This window comes from Daphnia magna, linkage group LG10 (assembly GCF_020631705.1).
Source record: "Daphnia magna isolate NIES linkage group LG10, ASM2063170v1.1, whole genome shotgun sequence".
In the NCBI taxonomy this organism is placed as follows: Eukaryota; Metazoa; Arthropoda; class Branchiopoda; order Diplostraca; family Daphniidae; genus Daphnia; species Daphnia magna.
The window spans coordinates 8,522,692-8,542,452 of record NC_059191.1 but is presented as its reverse complement, the minus strand read 5'-3'; the positions used below and the strand labels follow the sequence as shown (position 1 = coordinate 8,542,452).

At 32.6% G+C, this 19,761-nt stretch overlaps 1 protein-coding gene across 3 annotated transcripts; it reads left to right on the top strand.

The window, feature by feature from the left end:
- The first annotated feature begins 11,873 nt into the window (after positions 1 to 11,873).
- On the top strand, positions 11,874 to 14,766 carry LOC123476845. Of its 3 annotated transcripts, XM_045179731.1 has the most exons (6): positions 12,048 to 12,214; positions 13,413 to 13,471; positions 13,533 to 13,703; positions 13,763 to 13,892; positions 13,957 to 14,063; positions 14,148 to 14,766. In XM_045179731.1, exons 1-6 carry the CDS (start codon positions 12,205 to 12,207, stop codon positions 14,466 to 14,468), a joined length of 798 nt encoding a protein of 265 aa, XP_045035666.1. In that variant the 5' UTR covers positions 12,048 to 12,204; the 3' UTR covers positions 14,469 to 14,766. The 3 variants fall into 3 exon arrangements, 1 of the variants encoding a protein (XP_045035666.1); XR_006651811.1 differs by lacking the exons at positions 12,048 to 12,214; positions 13,957 to 14,063; positions 14,148 to 14,766 and adding exons at positions 11,874 to 12,032; positions 12,694 to 12,941 and having other exon boundaries at positions 13,008 to 13,471; positions 13,763 to 13,822; XR_006651812.1 differs by lacking the exons at positions 12,048 to 12,214; positions 13,957 to 14,063; positions 14,148 to 14,766 and adding exons at positions 11,878 to 12,032; positions 12,730 to 12,941 and having other exon boundaries at positions 13,008 to 13,471; positions 13,763 to 13,822.
- Positions 14,767 to 19,761: the final 4,995 nt, after the last annotated feature.

Here is a 19,761-nt window from a genome sequence, read left to right as displayed (position 1 = left end):
ATGTATTTTAAGCAAAATTTGAAATTTGGCCAAAAATGAAAAAGTGGGAAGGGTATAGCCTTCCTACTTTTGTCAAAATCGGCCAAAAACGACATCTCTTGAAATTCTCCAAAATTCACACGGTATAATCGAAATTGAACGCTTATTTTGATTTCATCATTGGTTTTCTCGTTAAACTAGCCGTTTTAAAAATAAACGAAAACAGTGCTGTTAGCGCACCAACTTAATTTATGATTTTTAACGTTTATATCAAAAACTATAAGATAGACAGAAAAATAAACCTGATTTCTGTGATTTTCGTTCAATTCTGAATCGAAATCATGTATTTTAAGCAAAATTTGAAATTTGGCCAAAAATGAAAAAGTGGGAAGGGTATAGCCTTCCTACTTTTGTCAAAATCGGCCAAAAACGACATCTCTGGAAATTCTACAAAATTCACACGGTATAATCTAAATTGAACGCTTATTTCGATTTCGTCATTGGTTTTCTCGTTAAACTAGTCGTTTTAAAAATAAACGAAAACAGTGCTGTTAGCGCACCAACTTAATTTATGGTTTTTAACGTTTATATCAAAAACTTTAAGAACAATCGAAAAATAAACCTGATTTCTGTGATTTTCGTTCAATTCTGAATCGAAATCATGTATTTTAAGCAAAATTTGAAATTTGGCCAAAAATGAAAAAGTGGGAAGGGTATAGCCTTCCTACTTTTGTCAAAATCGGCCAAAAACGACATCTCTGGAAATTCTCCAAAATTCACACGGTATAATCGAAATTGAACGCTAATTTTGATTTCGTCATTGGTCTTCTCGTTAAACTAGTCGTTTTAAAAATAAACGAAAACAGTGCTGTTAGCGCACCAACTTAATTTATGGTTTTTAACGTTTATATCAAAAACTTTAAGAACAATCGAAAAATAAACCTGATTTCTGTGATTTTCGTTCAATTCTGAATCGAAATCATGAATTTTAAGCAAAATTTGAAATTTGGCCAAAAATGAAAAAGTGGGAAGGGTATAGCCTTCCTACTTTTGTCAAAATCGGCCAAAAACGACATCTCTTGAAATTCTCCAAAATTCACACGGTATAATCGAAATTGAACGCTAATTTTGATTTCGTCATTGGTCTTCTCGTTAAACTAGTCGTTTTAAAAATAAACGAAAACAGTGCTGTTAGCGCACCAACTTAATATATGGTTTTTAACGTTTATATCAAAAACTTTAAGAACAATCGAAAAATAAACCTGATTTCTGTGATTTTCGTTCAATTCTGAATCGAAATCATGAATTTTAAGCAAAATTTGAAATTTGGCCAAAAATGAAAAAGTGGGAAGGGTATAGCCTTCCTACTTTTGTCAAAATCGGCCAAAAACGACATCTCTGGAAATTCTCCAAAATTCACACGGTATAATCGAAATTGAACACTAATTTTGATTTCGTTATTGGTCTTCTCGTTAAACTAGTCGTTTTAAAAATAAACGAAAACAGTGCTGTTAGCGCACCAACTTAATTTATGGTTTTTAACGTTTATATCAAAAACTTTAAGAACAATCGAAAAATAAACCTGATTTCTGTGATTTTCGTTCAATTCTGAATCGAAATCATGTATTTTAAGCAAAATTTGAAATTTGGCCAAAAATGAAAAAGTGGGAAGGGTATAGCCTTCCTACTTTTGTCAAAATCGGCCAAAAACGACATCTCTGGAAATTCTACAAAATTCACACGGTATAATCGAAATTGAACGCTAATTTTGATTTCGTCATTGGTCTTCTCGTTAAACTAGTCGTTTTAAAAATAAACGAAAACAGTGCTGTTAGCGCACCAACTTAATTTATGGTTTTTAACGTTTATATCAAAAACTTTAAGAACAATCGAAAAATAAACCTGATTTCTGTGATTTTCGTTCAATTCTGAATCGAAATCATGTATTTTAAGCAAAATTTGAAATTTGGCCAAAAATGAAAAAGTGGGAAGGGTATAGCCTTCCTACTTTTGTCAAAATCGGCCAAAAACGACATCTCTGGAAATTCTACAAAATTCACACGGTATAATCTAAATTGAACGCTTATTTCGATTTCGTCATTGGTTTTCTCGTTAAACTAGTCGTTTTAAAAATAAACGAAAACAGTGCTGTTAGCGCACCAACTTAATTTATGGTTTTTAACGTTTATATCAAAAACTTTAAGAACAATCGAAAAATAAACCTGATTTCTGTGATTTTCGTTCAATTCTGAATCGAAATCATGTATTTTAAGCAAAATTTGAAATTTGGCCAAAAATGAAAAAGTGGGAAGGGTATAGCCTTCCTACTTTTGTCAAAATCGGCCAAAAACGACATCTCTGGAAATTCTACAAAATTCACACGGTATAATCTAAATTGAACGCTTATTTCGATTTCGTCATTGGTTTTCTCGTTAAACTAGTCGTTTTAAAAATAAACGAAAACAGTGCTGTTAGCGCACCAACTTAATTTATGGTTTTTAACGTTTATATCAAAAACTTTAAGAACAATCGAAAAATAAACCTGATTTCTGTGATTTTCGTTCAATTCTGAATCGAAATCATGAATTTTAAGCAAAATTTGAAATTTGGCCAAAAATGAAAAAGTGGGAAGGGTATAGCCTTCCTACTTTTGTCAAAATCGGCCAAAAACGACATCTCTGGAAATTCTCCAAAATTCACACGGTATAATCGAAATTGAACGCTAATTTTGATTTCGTCATTGGTCTTCTCGTTAAACTAGTCGTTTTAAAAATAAACGAAAACAGTGCTGTTAGCGCACCAACTTAATATATGGTTTTTAACGTTTATATCAAAAACTTTAAGAACAATCGAAAAATAAACCTGATTTCTGTGATTTTCGTTCAATTCTGAATCGAAATCATGTATTTTAAGCAAAATTTGAAATTTGGCCAAAAATGAAAAAGTGGGAAGGGTATAGCCTTCCTACTTTTGTCAAAATCGGCCAAAAACGACATCTCTGGAAATTCTACAAAATTCACACGGTATAATCTAAATTGAACGCTAATTTTGATTTCGTCATTGGTCTTCTCGTTAAACTAGTCGTTTTAAAAATAAACGAAAACAGTGCTGTTAGCGCACCAACTTAATTTATGGTTTTTAACGTTTATATCAAAAACTTTAAGAACAATCGAAAAATAAACCTGATTTCTGTGATTTTCGTTCAATTCTGAATCGAAATCATGAATTTTAAGCAAAATTTGAAATTTGGCCAAAAATGAAAAAGTGGGAAGGGTATAGCCTTCCTACTTTTGTCAAAATCGGCCAAAAACGACATCTCTTGAAATTCTCCAAAATTCACACGGTATAATCGAAATTGAACGCTAATTTTGATTTCGTCATTGGTCTTCTCGTTAAACTAGTCGTTTTAAAAATAAACGAAAACAGTGCTGTTAGCGCACCAACTTAATATATGGTTTTTAACGTTTATATCAAAAACTTTAAGAACAATCGAAAAATAAACCTGATTTCTGTGATTTTCGTTCAATTCTGAATCGAAATCATGAATTTTAAGCAAAATTTGAAATTTGGCCAAAAATGAAAAAGTGGGAAGGGTATAGCCTTCCTACTTTTGTCAAAATCGGCCAAAAACGACATCTCTGGAAATTCTCCAAAATTCACACGGTATAATCGAAATTGAACACTAATTTTGATTTCGTTATTGGTCTTCTCGTTAAACTAGTCGTTTTAAAAATAAACGAAAACAGTGCTGTTAGCGCACCAACTTAATTTATGGTTTTTAACGTTTATATCAAAAACTTTAAGAACAATCGAAAAATAAACCTGATTTCTGTGATTTTCGTTCAATTCTGAATCGAAATCATGTATTTTAAGCAAAATTTGAAATTTGGCCAAAAATGAAAAAGTGGGAAGGGTATAGCCTTCCTACTTTTGTCAAAATCGGCCAAAAACGACATCTCTGGAAATTCTACAAAATTCACACGGTATAATCGAAATTGAACGCTAATTTTGATTTCGTCATTGGTCTTCTCGTTAAACTAGTCGTTTTAAAAATAAACGAAAACAGTGCTGTTAGCGCACCAACTTAATTTATGGTTTTTAACGTTTATATCAAAAACTTTAAGAACAATCGAAAAATAAACCTGATTTCTGTGATTTTCGTTCAATTCTGAATCGAAATCATGTATTTTAAGCAAAATTTGAAATTTGGCCAAAAATGAAAAAGTGGGAAGGGTATAGCCTTCCTACTTTTGTCAAAATCGGCCAAAAACGACATCTCTGGAAATTCTACAAAATTCACACGGTATAATCTAAATTGAACGCTTATTTCGATTTCGTCATTGGTTTTCTCGTTAAACTAGTCGTTTTAAAAATAAACGAAAACAGTGCTGTTAGCGCACCAACTTAATTTATGGTTTTTAACGTTTATATCAAAAACTTTAAGAACAATCGAAAAATAAACCTGATTTCTGTGATTTTCGTTCAATTCTGAATCGAAATCATGAATTTTAAGCAAAATTTGAAATTTGGCCAAAAATGAAAAAGTGGGAAGGGTATAGCCTTCCTACTTTTGTCAAAATCGGCCAAAAACGACATCTCTGGAAATTCTACAAAATTCACACGGTATAATCTAAATTGAACGCTTATTTCGATTTCGTCATTGGTTTTCTCGTTAAACTAGTCGTTTTAAAAATAAACGAAAACAGTGCTGTTAGCGCACCAACTTAATTTATGGTTTTTAACGTTTATATCAAAAACTTTAAGAACAATCGAAAAATAAACCTGATTTCTGTGATTTTCGTTCAATTCTGAATCGAAATCATGAATTTTAAGCAAAATTTGAAATTTGGCCAAAAATGAAAAAGTGGGAAGGGTATAGCCTTCCTACTTTTGTCAAAATCGGCCAAAAACGACATCTCTGGAAATTCTCCAAAATTCACACGGTATAATCGAAATTGAACGCTAATTTTGATTTCGTCATTGGTCTTCTCGTTAAACTAGTCGTTTTAAAAATAAACGAAAACAGTGCTGTTAGCGCACCAACTTAATTTATGGTTTTTAACGTTTATATCAAAAACTTTAAGAACAATCGAAAAATAAACCTGATTTCTGTGATTTTCGTTCAATTCTGAATCGAAATCATGTATTTTAAGCAAAATTTGAAATTTGGCCAAAAATGAAAAAGTGGGAAGGGTATAGCCTTCCTACTTTTGTCAAAATCGGCCAAAAACGACATCTCTGGAAATTCTCCAAAATTCACACGGTATAATCGAAATTGAACGCTAATTTTGATTTCGTCATTGGTCTTCTCGTTAAACTAGTCGTTTTAAAAATAAACGAAAACAGTGCTGTTAGCGCACCAACTTAATTTATGGTTTTTAACGTTTATATCAAAAACTTTAAGAACAATCGAAAAATAAACCTGATTTCTGTGATTTTCGTTCAATTCTGAATCGAAATCATGAATTTTAAGCAAAATTTGAAATTTGGCCAAAAATGAAAAAGTGGGAAGGGTATAGCCTTCCCTACTTTTGTCAAAATCGGCCAAAAACGACATCTCTTGAAATTCTCCAAAATTCACACGGTATAATCGAAATTGAACGCTAATTTTGATTTCGTCATTGGTCTTCTCGTTAAACTAGTCGTTTTAAAAATAAACGAAAACAGTGCTGTTAGCGCACCAACTTAATATATGGTTTTTAACGTTTATATCAAAAACTTTAAGAACAATCGAAAAATAAACCTGATTTCTGTGATTTTCGTTCAATTCTGAATCGAAATCATGAATTTTAAGCAAAATTTGAAATTTGGCCAAAAATGAAAAAGTGGGAAGGGTATAGCCTTCCTACTTTTGTCAAAATCGGCCAAAAACGACATCTCTGGAAATTCTCCAAAATTCACACGGTATAATCGAAATTGAACACTAATTTTGATTTCGTCATTGGTCTTCTCGTTAAACTAGTCGTTTTAAAAATAAACGAAAACAGTGCTGTTAGCGCACCAACTTAATTTATGGTTTTTAACGTTTATATCAAAAACTTTAAGAACAATCGAAAAATAAACCTGATTTCTGTGATTTTCGTTCAATTCTGAATCGAAATCATGTATTTTAAGCAAAATTTGAAATTTGGCCAAAAATGAAAAAGTGGGAAGGGTATAGCCTTCCTACTTTTGTCAAAATCGGCCAAAAACGACATCTCTGGAAATTCTCCAAAATTCACACGGTATAATCGAAATTGAACGCTAATTTTGATTTCGTTATTGGTCTTCTCGTTAAACTAGTCGTTTTAAAAATAAACGAAAACAGTGCTGTTAGCGCACCAACTTAATTTATGGTTTTTAACGTTTATATCAAAAACTTTAAGAACAATCGAAAAATAAACCTGATTTCTGTGATTTTCGTTCAATTCTGAATCGAAATCATGTATTTTAAGCAAAATTTGAAATTTGGCCAAAAATGAAAAAGTGGGAAGGGTATAGCCTTCCTACTTTTGTCAAAATCGGCCAAAAACGACATCTCTGGAAATTCTACAAAATTCACACGGTATAATCTAAATTGAACGCTTATTTCGATTTCGTCATTGGTTTTCTCGTTAAACTAGTCGTTTTAAAAATAAACGAAAACAGTGCTGTTAGCGCACCAACTTAATTTATGGTTTTTAACGTTTATATCAAAAACTTTAAGAACAATCGAAAAATAAACCTGATTTCTGTGATTTTCGTTCAATTCTGAATCGAAATCATGAATTTTAAGCAAAATTTGAAATTTGGCCAAAAATGAAAAAGTGGGAAGGGTATAGCCTTCCTACTTTTGTCAAAATCGGCCAAAAACGACATCTCTGGAAATTCTCCAAAATTCACACGGTATAATCGAAATTGAACGCTAATTTTGATTTCGTTATTGGTCTTCTCGTTAAACTAGTCGTTTTAAAAATAAACGAAAACAGTGCTGTTAGCGCACCAACTTAATTTATGGTTTTTAACGTTTATATCAAAAACTTTAAGAACAATCGAAAAATAAACCTGATTTCTGTGATTTTCGTTCAATTCTGAATCGAAATCATGTATTTTAAGCAAAATTTGAAATTTGGCCAAAAATGAAAAAGTGGGAAGGGTATAGCCTTCCTACTTTTGTCAAAATCGGCCAAAAACGACATCTCTGGAAATTCTACAAAATTCACACGGTATAATCTAAATTGAACGCTTATTTCGATTTCGTCATTGGTTTTCTCGTTAAACTAGTCGTTTTAAAAATAAACGAAAACAGTGCTGTTAGCGCACCAACTTAATTTATGGTTTTTAACGTTTATATCAAAAACTTTAAGAACAATCGAAAAATAAACCTGATTTCTGTGATTTTCGTTCAATTCTGAATCGAAATCATGAATTTTAAGCAAAATTTGAAATTTGGCCAAAAATGAAAAAGTGGGAAGGGTATAGCCTTCCTACTTTTGTCAAAATCGGCCAAAAACGACATCTCTGGAAATTCTCCAAAATTCACACGGTATAATCGAAATTGAACGCTAATTTTGATTTCGTCATTGGTCTTCTCGTTAAACTAGTCGTTTTAAAAATAAACGAAAACAGTGCTGTTAGCGCACCAACTTAATTTATGGTTTTTAACGTTTATATCAAAAACTTTAAGAACAATCGAAAAATAAACCTGATTTCTGTGATTTTCGTTCAATTCTGAATCGAAATCATGTATTTTAAGCAAAATTTGAAATTTGGCCAAAAATGAAAAAGTGGGAAGGGTATAGCCTTCCTACTTTTGTCAAAATCGGCCAAAAACGACATCTCTGGAAATTCTCCAAAATTCACACGGTATAATCGAAATTGAACGCTAATTTTGATTTCGTCATTGGTCTTCTCGTTAAACTAGTCGTTTTAAAAATAAACGAAAACAGTGCTGTTAGCGCACCAACTTAATTTATGGTTTTTAACGTTTATATCAAAAACTTTAAGAACAATCGAAAAATAAACCTGATTTCTGTGATTTTCGTTCAATTCTGAATCGAAATCATGAATTTTAAGCAAAATTTGAAATTTGGCCAAAAATGAAAAAGTGGGAAGGGTATAGCCTTCCTACTTTTGTCAAAATCGGCCAAAAACGACATCTCTTGAAATTCTCCAAAATTCACACGGTATAATCGAAATTGAACGCTAATTTTGATTTCGTCATTGGTCTTCTCGTTTTTTAAACTAGTCGTTTTAAAAATAAACGAAAAAAGTGCTGTTAGCGCACCAACTTTATTTAATGGTTTTTAACGTTTATATCAAAAACTTTAAGAACAATCGAAAAATAAACCTGATTTCTGTGATTTTCGTTCAATTCTGAATCGAAATCATGAATTTTAAGCAAAATTTGAAATTTGGCCAAAAATGAAAAAGTGGGAAGGGTATAGCCTTCCTACTTTTGTCAAAATCGGCCAAAAACGACATCTCTGGAAATTCTCCAAAATTCACACGGTATAATCTAAATTGAACGCTAATTTTGATTTCGTCATTGGTCTTCTCGTTAAACTAGTCGTTTAAAAAATAAACGAAAACAGTGCTGTTAGCGCACCAACTTAATTTATGGTTTTTAACGTTTATATCAAAAACTTTAAGAACAATCGAAAAATAAACCTGATTTCTGTGATTTTCGTTCAATTCTGAATCGAAATCATGTATTTTAAGCAAAATTTGAAATTTGGCCAAAAATGAAAAAGTGGGAAGGGTATAGCCTTCCTACTTTTGTCAAAATCGGCCAAAAACGACATCTCTGGAAATTCTACAAAATTCACACGGTATAATCTAAATTGAACGCTTATTTCGATTTCGTCATTGGTTTTCTCGTTAAACTAATCGTTTTAAAAATAAACGAAAACAGTGCTGTTAGCGCACCAACTTAATTTATGGTTTTTAACGTTTATATCAAAAACTTTAAGAACAATCGAAAAATAAACCTGATTTCTGTGATTTTCGTTCAATTCTGAATCGAAATCATGAATTTTAAGCAAAATTTGAAATTTGGCCAAAAATGAAAAAGTGGGAAGGGTATAGCCTTCCTACTTTTGTCAAAATCGGCCAAAAACGACATCTCTGGAAATTCTCCAAAATTCACACGGTATAATCGAAATTGAACGCTAATTTTGATTTCGTTATTGGTCTTCTCGTTAAACTAGTCGTTTTAAAAATAAACGAAAACAGTGCTGTTAGCGCACCAACTTAATTTATGGTTTTTAACGTTTATATCAAAAACTTTAAGAACAATCGAAAAATAAACCTGATTTCTGTGATTTTCGTTCAATTCTGAATCGAAATCATGTATTTTAAGCAAAATTTGAAATTTGGCCAAAAATGAAAAAGTGGGAAGGGTATAGCCTTCCTACTTTTGTCAAAATCGGCCAAAAACGACATCTCTTGAAATTCTCCAAAATTCACACGGTATAATCGAAATTGAACGCTTATTTTGATTTCGTCATTGGTCTTCTCGTTAAACTAGTCGTTTTAAAAATAAACGAAAACAGTGCTGTTAGCGCACCAACTTAATATATGGTTTTTAACGTTTATATCAAAAACTTTAAGAACAATCGAAAAATAAACCTGATTTCTGTGATTTTCGTTCAATTCTGAATCGAAATCATGTATTTTAAGCAAAATTTGAAATTTGGCCAAAAATGAAAAAGTGGGAAGGGTATAGCCTTCCTACTTTTGTCAAAATCGGCCAAAAACGACACCTCTGGAAATTCTACAAAATTCACACGGTATAATCTAAATTGAACGCTTATTTCGATTTCGTCATTGGTTTTCTCGTTAAACTAGTCGTTTTAAAAATAAACGAAAACAGTGCTGTTAGCGCACCAACTTAATATATGGTTTTTAACGTTTATATCAAAAACTTTAAGAACAATCGAAAAATAAACCTGATTTCTGTGATTTTCGTTCAATTCTGAATCGAAATCATGTATTTTAAGCAAAATTTGAAATTTGGCCAAAAATGAAAAAGTGGGAAGGGTATAGCCTTCCTACTTTTGTCAAAATCGGCCAAAAACGACATCTCTGGAAATTCTCCAAAATTCACACGGTATAATCGAAATTGAACGCTAATTTTGATTTCGTCATTGGTCTTCTCGTTAAACTAGTCGTTTTAAAAATAAACAAAAACAGTGCTGTTAGCGCACCAACTTAATATATGGTTTTTAACGTTTATATAAAAAACTTTAAGAACAATCGAAAAATAAACCTGATTTCTGTGATTTTCGTTCAATTCTGAATCGAAATCATGTATTTTAAGCAAAATTTGAAATTTGGCCAAAAATGAAAAAGTGGGAAGGGTATAGCCTTCCTACTTTTGTCAAAATCGGCCAAAAACGACATCTCTTGAAATTCTCCAAAATTCACACGGTATAATCGAAATTGAACGCTAATTTTGATTTCGTCATTGGTCTTCTCGTTAAACTAGTCGTTTTAAAATAAACGAAAACAGTGCTGTTAGCGCACCAACTTAATATATGGTTTTTAACGTTTATATCAAAAACTATAAGATAGACAGAAAAATAAACCTGATTTCTGTGATTTTCGTTCAATTCTGAATCGAAATCATGAATTTTAAGCAAAATTTGAAATTTGGCCAAAAATGAAAAAGTGGGAAGGGTATAGCCTTCCTACATTTGTCAAAATCGGCCAAAAACGACATCTCTTGAAATTCTCCAAAATTCACACGGTATAATCGAAATTGAACGCTAATTTTGATTTCGTCATTGGTCTTCTCGTTAAACTAGTCGTTTTAAAATAAACGAAAACAGTGCTGTTAGCGCACCAACTTAATATATGGTTTTTAACGTTTATATCAAAAACTTTAAGAACACTCGAAAAATAAACCTGATTTCTGTGATTTTCGTTCAATTCTGAATCGAAATCATGTATTTTAAGCAAAATTTGAAATTTGGCCAAAAATGAAAAAGTGGGAAGGGTATAGCCTTCCTACTTTTGTCAAAATCGGCCAAAAACGACATCTCTGGAAATTCTCCAAAATTCACACGGTATAATCGAAATTGAACGCTAATTTTGATTTCATCATTGGTCTTCTCGTTAAACTAGTCGTTTTAAAAATAAACGAAAACAGTGCTGTTAGCGCACCAACTTAATATATGGTTTTTAACGTTTATATCAAAAACTTTAAGAAATATCGAAAAATAAACCTGATTTCTGTGATTTTCGTTCAATTCTGAATCGAAATCATGTATTTTAAGCAAAATTTGAAATTTGGCCAAAAATGAAAAAGTGGGAAGGGTATAGCCTTCCTACTTTGGTCAAAATCGGCCAAAAACGACATCTCTGGAAATTCTACAAAATTCACACGGTATAATCCAAATTGAACGCTTATTTTGATTTCGTCATTGGTCTTCTCGTTAAACTAGTCGTTTTAAAATAAACGAAAACAGTGCTGTTAGCGCACCAACTTAATATACACTCTCAGTTTTCAGGGGATATTCTAATCTTATACGTTGGTTATCCGAGATTCGAATACCTCTTAGCTAGAATAGGTCTGGTAGATGGTCTTACCTAATCTAAATCTTCGACTATCTATAAGACAATCCTTATTCGAAATAGAATACCCTTCGTACTTCCGGGTATTCGAAGATCGAGTTTGAATAAAACGCCCCCTCCGTATTCGAATTCGAATACCAGGTATTCGAATTTTTGCATCAGCGTCAGTAAACGTTGCCATCCAAGAGATATTTATCAATAAAAATCATTTTAAAATACAGAATACTGGATAGAAATCCCACAAATAATTCTTAGACACCGGGATTTGATTTAATATAACAGATTTAGCAATATTGAAACAATAAATATTTTTTGTCAAATCTAATTTGAAATATGGCAAACATCCAGCATGCAAAAAAGTTAATGACGGTCGTCAGTGCAGACAATTTTGACAGTTATGTGATTGAGGGCTTTAATGGAATCTAAAACTTGTATCTCAACTTTATCTGCAGAAGACCTGCGGTTGCATCTCCTTTCGACTAACAAACTGCCGGCTGTAATTCCAGAAAAATTGCTAGGTAATATCTATGTAGTAGGAATCTATTTTAAGTTGAACATTTTCTGTGCTGTGTGTTTGTTGGTTGGTGAGACCCTTTTCCAAAATGTCCATTGATTCTTTTAAATGCTTTTTATGTTCAGTTATAGTTAAAGGCAATTATTCTCAACTGACAAGTCACTTGAAACTTTTTCATGGCTTCCTTAAAACAACAGGTCATAGTAACAGAACTTTGTATTGTGGGAACGCTGACTGCAAGGCTGGCTTCAACAGTTTTGCTAAATATAGAGACCACGTTATCAATTGTTTAGTTAAAGATCCACAACCAGATGTTAGACAAGTACTTCCTGATGTTTCTTTTCAACATATCGAACCAGGAGTAACTGATTTCGATGTTAGTGATCCTTTACAGCAGGACAGTTTTCACCAAGCGAATGCAACAGCAGATAAAACAACTCAGAGATTAGCTAGATTCTTTCTTGAATTGAGGGCCAAACACAATGTTAGTCATTGTGTTCAACCTTATTTTCCTGCTAAATCTATTATGATTGCACATGATAATTTGAGACCAAATGTTGCTCCAACATGGTTATTAAAAAGTTTTAATGTTTCCGAAAATGTCTCTTACGTAACTGTTCGTTATTTTGTCTAAAATTAACATATTTCTCATTCCTTTTAAATAGCTGCTGATATTGATGGACAGTGCCTTCTCTGTTTAGATGAAGCAAATGTTGAAGTACTTCAACTAACACTGGGACACAAGATGAAACTGCTTAGTTTCATAAAAACAATCAAAAGTCAGCAGCCCCAAGAGCAAGAAAAGGAATCTACTGGAATTGTGGCTTGTGATCCTACGATAGAATACGAACCAATCGTCAACGAGAATCAGATACTTGATATCATTGTGACGGACCAACCTTCAAATAACAATGTATTTCGTCACTACATATTTACTTCTTGCTTTTTCTAACTGTTGGAATTTTTACTTTACTTGTAGGTGATTGATTTCAACGTCATCGACATTTTAAATGCGACCGACGAGGGGAAAGTAATTGTGCAAAACTACCTGGAACGACTTGAGGCTTTCATTACTGAAAAAGAGCGCATCACAATTGTTCAGATCCTAGTGAATCGCTTAGTGACATTGACTGGAAAACTCGACTTATTTCCCCCGACGGAGAAAAGAAAAAATCTTGGTGAAGCCATAGTGGCTGCGTTTCCTTGCCTGGGAATCAACGTGGATGGCAAAGTGTTTTCTTGTCATTTCTATAATCAAACAACTGGATCTGGTTTTATTGAGACAAGGCTGAAAAGACTGAGGGAAGTTCATCGTGAAGAACCACGCCGGAAGAGGCCAACACAGGACTCTTCTCCAATCCAAAAAAACCGCGTGTCACGAAACGGCCTCATGTAAAGAAAAATGCCGACTACATCTTCAATGAAGCCGAATGCCAGTTTAAGGTTTATTTTTTAAATAACATTCAATCCACAATAAAAGCTTTAACTTTGTTTATATTTACAGGTTGAATGGTTGAAGAGTCATCCGCCTGGAGGAGATAATGACACAGTCATCATTGAGTACAGCAAGGCGACTTTTGGGTATCGCCAAAAAGAAATCAAACAAACTCTGACTGAACCTGGTCTCATCATGAAAGAATATCCCCGCTTCAAGGACTTCCAAAATGGATCTCTGGTAATGTGCTACAGCAATACGTTCGAGATGTTTCAGCTAACTTATTTTTATTCCTAAAGTTTCAGGTAGAATTTCAGTTACTCTATCCCGATGCCAAGAACTTCGAAAAAGTCTTTAAAGAAAAATTCTTATTTAAAATATTGGCTCTGGCTAATAAAAAAAACATTGACATTCCTGACTGCCCTGACGGTAAGTTGATTATAGTCTACTTTTCGAGTTAATTTGTCATTTTTCACGAATTACCTTTTAACAGAATGTCTTAAGGCCGTTTTCGTGTTACTAAAGCTGACTCCAAGCATCGTTAAACTCCGAAAAGTTAATTTTCGTTTGATTACGGAACGACTGATAGTCTTTTTAAAGGCAATTTTCTTTTCAGTTTAAAAGTTTACTCTTTTTCGTCTTTATTTATAACTATAGCAATTTTTTATTGTGTTGTGTTTACAGGATAATGCTGACTTGATTCAATTAAGCGAAACGCGAGACCCTCATTTGAAGCAGCCATTCATCTGCTGCATGGGAACGATGGAAACTCCTACAAACTTCTGGATTGTTATCGATCGTGATATAATACTGTGTGGTAACGACTTTGCAACTGCTTTCGTTAACTTGTTTTGCTCGTTTTATGCATTTAATTTAAATTTCCCTCAGTATTTGGAATCATTTTATGGATTTTTTGAGGAATGCGTTTTCGATATTAAAATTCCTTCTCCCTCAGTAACAGCCTTTAGAGCATCCCTAGAATGTTTAAGAGACCTACAAGGCTAAATTGCAATGCTAACACAATCGAGCTTAAAAGTGAATGGCGCCCACTTTTATAAAAGTGGGCGCTTTCAAGCTTATAAGCTTGATTGTGTCATCATGTGCAATGATGTTTATTTTTAAGTTGAGGTGTTCCAAAAATGCAAATACTGTTGTCTTATTTTGTTCTCTTGTTCTTTATAATAACAAACTGGGTTTTTTATGATAAAAAATTTGTTGTATTTGTATAAATGTTGTCTTGCACCGTTGTAGTATGCTCCTTTCCATGGCCTAATCTCAGATGAATACAGACTTCTGAAAGACATTTATATTTTGTAATTTATTCATAGTCGTGAAGCAGTATATTTATAGATTGGTGGGTATGCATGAAGAATCGGGGGAAGGGTAAATTCAGGATGCTAGTAGGAATCGAATATCCCTAGTATAGGGGGTATTCGGGGGATATTCGAACCCCTATTCTAGAACAGGTATGCTACTAATAGAATACCCCCCCTATACTATTAGTAGCAAAAACCAAAACGCTACTAGTTCGAATACCCTCGAATACCCCCAAAAAACTGAGAGTGTATGGTTTTTAACGTTTATATCAAAAACTATAAGATAGACAGAAAAATAAACCTGATTTCTGTGATTTTCGTTCAATTCTGAATCGAAATCATGAATTTTAAGCAAAATTTGAAATTTGGCCAAAAATGAAAAAGTGGGAAGGGTATAGCCTTCCTACATTTGTCAAAATCGGCCAAAAACGACATCTCTTGAAATTCTCCAAAATTCACACGGTATAATCGAAATTGAACGCTAATTTTGATTTCGTCATTGGTCTTCTCGTTAAACTAGTCGTTTTAAAATAAACGAAAACAGTGCTGTTAGCGCACCAACTTAATATATGGTTTTTAACGTTTATATCAAAAACTTTAAGAACAATCGAAAAATAAACCTGATTTCTGTGATTTTCGTTCAATTCTGAATCGAAATCATGTATTTTAAGCAAAATTTGAAATTTGGCCAAAAATGAAAAAGTGGGAAGGGTATAGCCTTCCTACTTTTGTCAAAATCGGCCAAAAACGACATCTCTGGAAATTCTCCAAAATTCACACGGTATAATCGAAATTGAACGCTAATTTTGATTTCATCATTGGTCTTCTCGTTAAACTAGTCGTTTTAAAAATAAACGAAAACAGTGCTGTTAGCGCACCAACTTAATATATGGTTTTTAACGTTTATATCAAAAACTTTAAGAAATATCGAAAAATAAACCTGATTTCTGTGATTTTCGTTCAATTCTGAATCGAAATCATGTATTTTAAGCAAAATTTGAAATTTGGCCAAAAATGAAAAAGTGGGAGGGGTATAGCCTTCCTACTTTGGTCAAATCGGCCAAAAACGACATCTCTGGAAATTCTACAAATTCCACGGTATAATCCAAATTGAACGCTTATTTCGATTTCGCCTTGGTTTTTCGTTAAACTAGTCGTTTTAAAATAGACGAAACAGTGCTGTTAGCGACCAACTTAATTTTGGTTTTTAACGTTTTATCAAAACTTTAAGAACAATCGAAAATAAACCTGTTTCTGTGTTTTCGTTCAATTCTGAATCGAAATCTTTTTTAAGCAAAATTTGAAATTTGGCAAAAAAAAAAAAGGGGAAAGGAAAAACCTTCTTTTTTTAAAAAAAAAAAAAAAAAAAACGAATTCTGGAATTCTCCAAAATTAAGGTATAATGAAATTGACGTTTTTGTTTTCATTGGTTTTTTATAGTCGTTTTAAATAAACGAAACAGTGCTGTTGCGCACCAACTTAATATATGGTTTTTAACGTTTTATAAAAACTTTAAGAACACTCGAAAAATAAACCTGATTTTGTTATTTTCGTTCATTCTGAATCGAAATCATGTATTTTAGCAAATTTGAAATTTGGCCAAAAATGAAAAAGTGGGAAGGGTATAGCCTTCCTACTTTTGTCAAAATCGGCCAAAAACGACATCTCTGGAAATTCTCCAAAATTCACACGGTATAATCGAAATTGAACGCTAATTTTGATTTCATCATTGGTCTTCTCGTTAAACTAGTCGTTTTAAAAATAAACGAAAACAGTGCTGTTAGCGCACCAACTTAATATATGGTTTTTAACGTTTATATAAAAAACTTTAAGAAATATCGAAAAATAAACCTGATTTCTGTGATATTCGTTCAATTCTGAATCGAAATCATGTATTTTAAGCAAAATTTGAAATTTGGCCAAAAATGAAATAGTGGGAAGGGTATAGCCTTCCTACTTTTGTCAAAATCGGCCAAAAACGACATCTCTGGAAATTCTCCAAAATTCACACGGTATAATCGAAATTGAACGCTAATTTTGATTTCATCATTGGTCTTCTCGTTAAACTAGTCGTTTTAAAAATAAACGAAAACAGTGCTGTTAGCGCACCAACTTAATATATGGTTTTTAACGTTTATATAAAAAACTTTAAGAACAATCGAAAAATAAACCTGATTTCTGTGATTTTCGTTCAATTCTGAATCGAAATCATGAATTTTAAGCAAAATTTGAAATTTGGCCAAAAATGAAAAAGTGGGAAGGGTATAGCCTTCCTACTTTTGTCAAAATCGGCCAAAAACGACATCTCTGGAAATTCTCCAAAATTCACACGGTATAATCGAAATTGAACGCTAATTTTGATTTCATCATTGGTCTTCTCGTTAAACTAGTCGTTTTAAAAATAAACGAAAACAGTGCTGTTAGCGCACCAACTTAATATATGGTTTTTAACGTTTATATAAAAAACTTTAAGAACAATCGAAAAATAAACCTGATTTCTGTGATTTTCGTTCAATTCTGAATCGAAATCATGAATTTTAAGCAAAATTTGAAATTTGGCAAAAAATGAAAAAGTGGGAAGGGTATAGCCTTCCTACTTTTGTCAAAATCGGCCAAAAACGACATCTCTTGAAATTCTCCAAAATTCACACGGTATAATCGAAATTGAACGCTAATTTTGATTTGGTCATTGGTCTCTCGTTAAACTAGTCGTTTTAAAAATAAACGAAAACAGTGCTGTTAGCGCACCAACTTAATTTATGGTTTTTAACGTTTATATCAAAAACTTTAAGACCAATCGAAAAATAAACCTGATTTCTGTGATTTTCGATCAATTCTGAATCGAAATCATGTATTTTAAGCAAAATTTGAAATTTGGCCAAAAATGAAAAAGTGGGAAGGGTATGACTTCCTACTTTTGTCAAAATCGGCCAAAAACGACATCTCTTGAAATTCTCCAAAATTCACACGGCATAATCGAAATTGAACTCTTATTTCGATTTCATCATTGGTTTTCTCGTTAAACTAGCCGTTTAAAAAAGAGACGAAAACAGTGCTGTTAGCGCACCAACTTAATTTATGGTTTTTAACGTTTATATCAAAAACTTTAAGAACAATCGAAAAATAAACCTGATTTCTGTGATTTTCGTTCAATTCTGAATCGAAATCATGTATTTTAACCAAAATTTCAAATTTGGCCAAAAATGAAAAAGTGAGAAGGGTATAGCCTTCCTACTTTTGTCAAAATCGGCCAAAAACGACATCTCTTGAAATTCTCCAAAATTAACACGGTATAATCGAAATTGAACGCTAATTTTGATTTCGTCATTGGTCTTCTCGTTAAACTAGTCGTTTTAAAAATAAACGAAAACAGTGCTGTTAGCGCACCAACTTAATTTATGGTTTTTAACGTTTATATCAAAAACTTTAAGAACAATCGAAAATTAACCTGATTCCTGTGATTTTCATTCAATTTTGAATCGAAATCTTTGATTTTAAGCAAAATTTGAAACTTGGCCAAAAAGACAAAGTGGGAAGGGTATAGCCTTCCCATTCGTCGGAGCGAACCCTACCACCTTGCTGTGTACCCATGAAAGACGCTATGGTTCGCCCCGGCGACCGAGATTTAGTTGAGATATCTCATCAATAGATGGTTACACTGTTTGAGTGGATCGTCTGCAGGAGAAATTTACGTTTCATCAGCTGTAGCCTAGTTGTTAGGGATCCGAGACTACTACTGCTAACTAATATTATTATTTTTTACATATCAATAGCAAATAACCAAAACCACCAAGGAACATACGCAATGATAACTTTTTCATTTATGCTGTCGTCTGCTTTGTAATAAAACAACGCTGAAATAGACCAAGATCGGATGCTGAGTTGCCAAGGCTGAATTCCGACCTGCGGTATTTGTCCTCTCGGGCCCTATAGGAGGGAAATGAAAAATAATATATTTAATTAAGTTGTAGTTAGTTTTATTACAAAATCTTTTGGAATCGTGTACTATACCTCTGTGCTGATATAATACAAAAAATTTTATCTCCAAAAAAGCTGTTATTTTTCCAGGAAACTTTTTGAAAGGTACTTGTTTACCTTTCCACAACACCCCCCTCCCCGTATTACAACTGTAGAACAAGAAGCAGACGTTTTTCTAAGTAAATTTCTGTTTCCTTATGAATAAGTCCTTTAGCATAATCAGATAACTTAAAAAGACTAATTGTGTCAAATAACTCATTACCGACATCACAAACTACACTACTCATGACATAAAAAACGAAAACAGTTTGACACTACAGTCACTAGTCACAGTCAATCACTTTACGTCTGCTACGGTACATTGTAAACAAGTACCTTTCAAAAAGTTTCCTGGAAAAATAACAGCTTTTTTGGAGATAAAATTTTTTGTATTATATCAGCACAGAGGTATAGTACACGATTCCAAAAGATTTTGTAATAAAACTAACTACAACTTAATTAAATATATTATTTTTCATTTCCCTCCTATAGGGCCCGAGAGGACAAATACCGCAGGTCGGAATTCAGCCTTGGCAACTCAGCATCCGATCTTGGTCTATAGTAGCTGCCGTTTATATCTTATATCATTTTAATATTTAACTTTTCTTGCGAAATATGTCATGCTAATAACATGAAGACGTATTCAAAATATTTTAATTCATAGTTATTAATCTATACTATTCTTTTCAGAATCAGTTCTTTGTACCGTAAGTTAACTGAAAATCCATCTATTGAGCTTAGCAGGCGAATTCGGGAAACTCAATCTCCATCTATTGAGCTTAGCAGGCGAATTTCATTCGTTTCCACATTTCCCCTCCATCCCAAACAAATGCTTCGCCCTAAATCCCTTCGGGAAATTGAGAAACTTTTTCATTTTAAACCGACTCGTTTAAGAATTTTCAAACGAAATATTTTGTGATCTAATTTTCTAGTGGATTTGTTTTACCTCCTTTTCTTCAAATAGT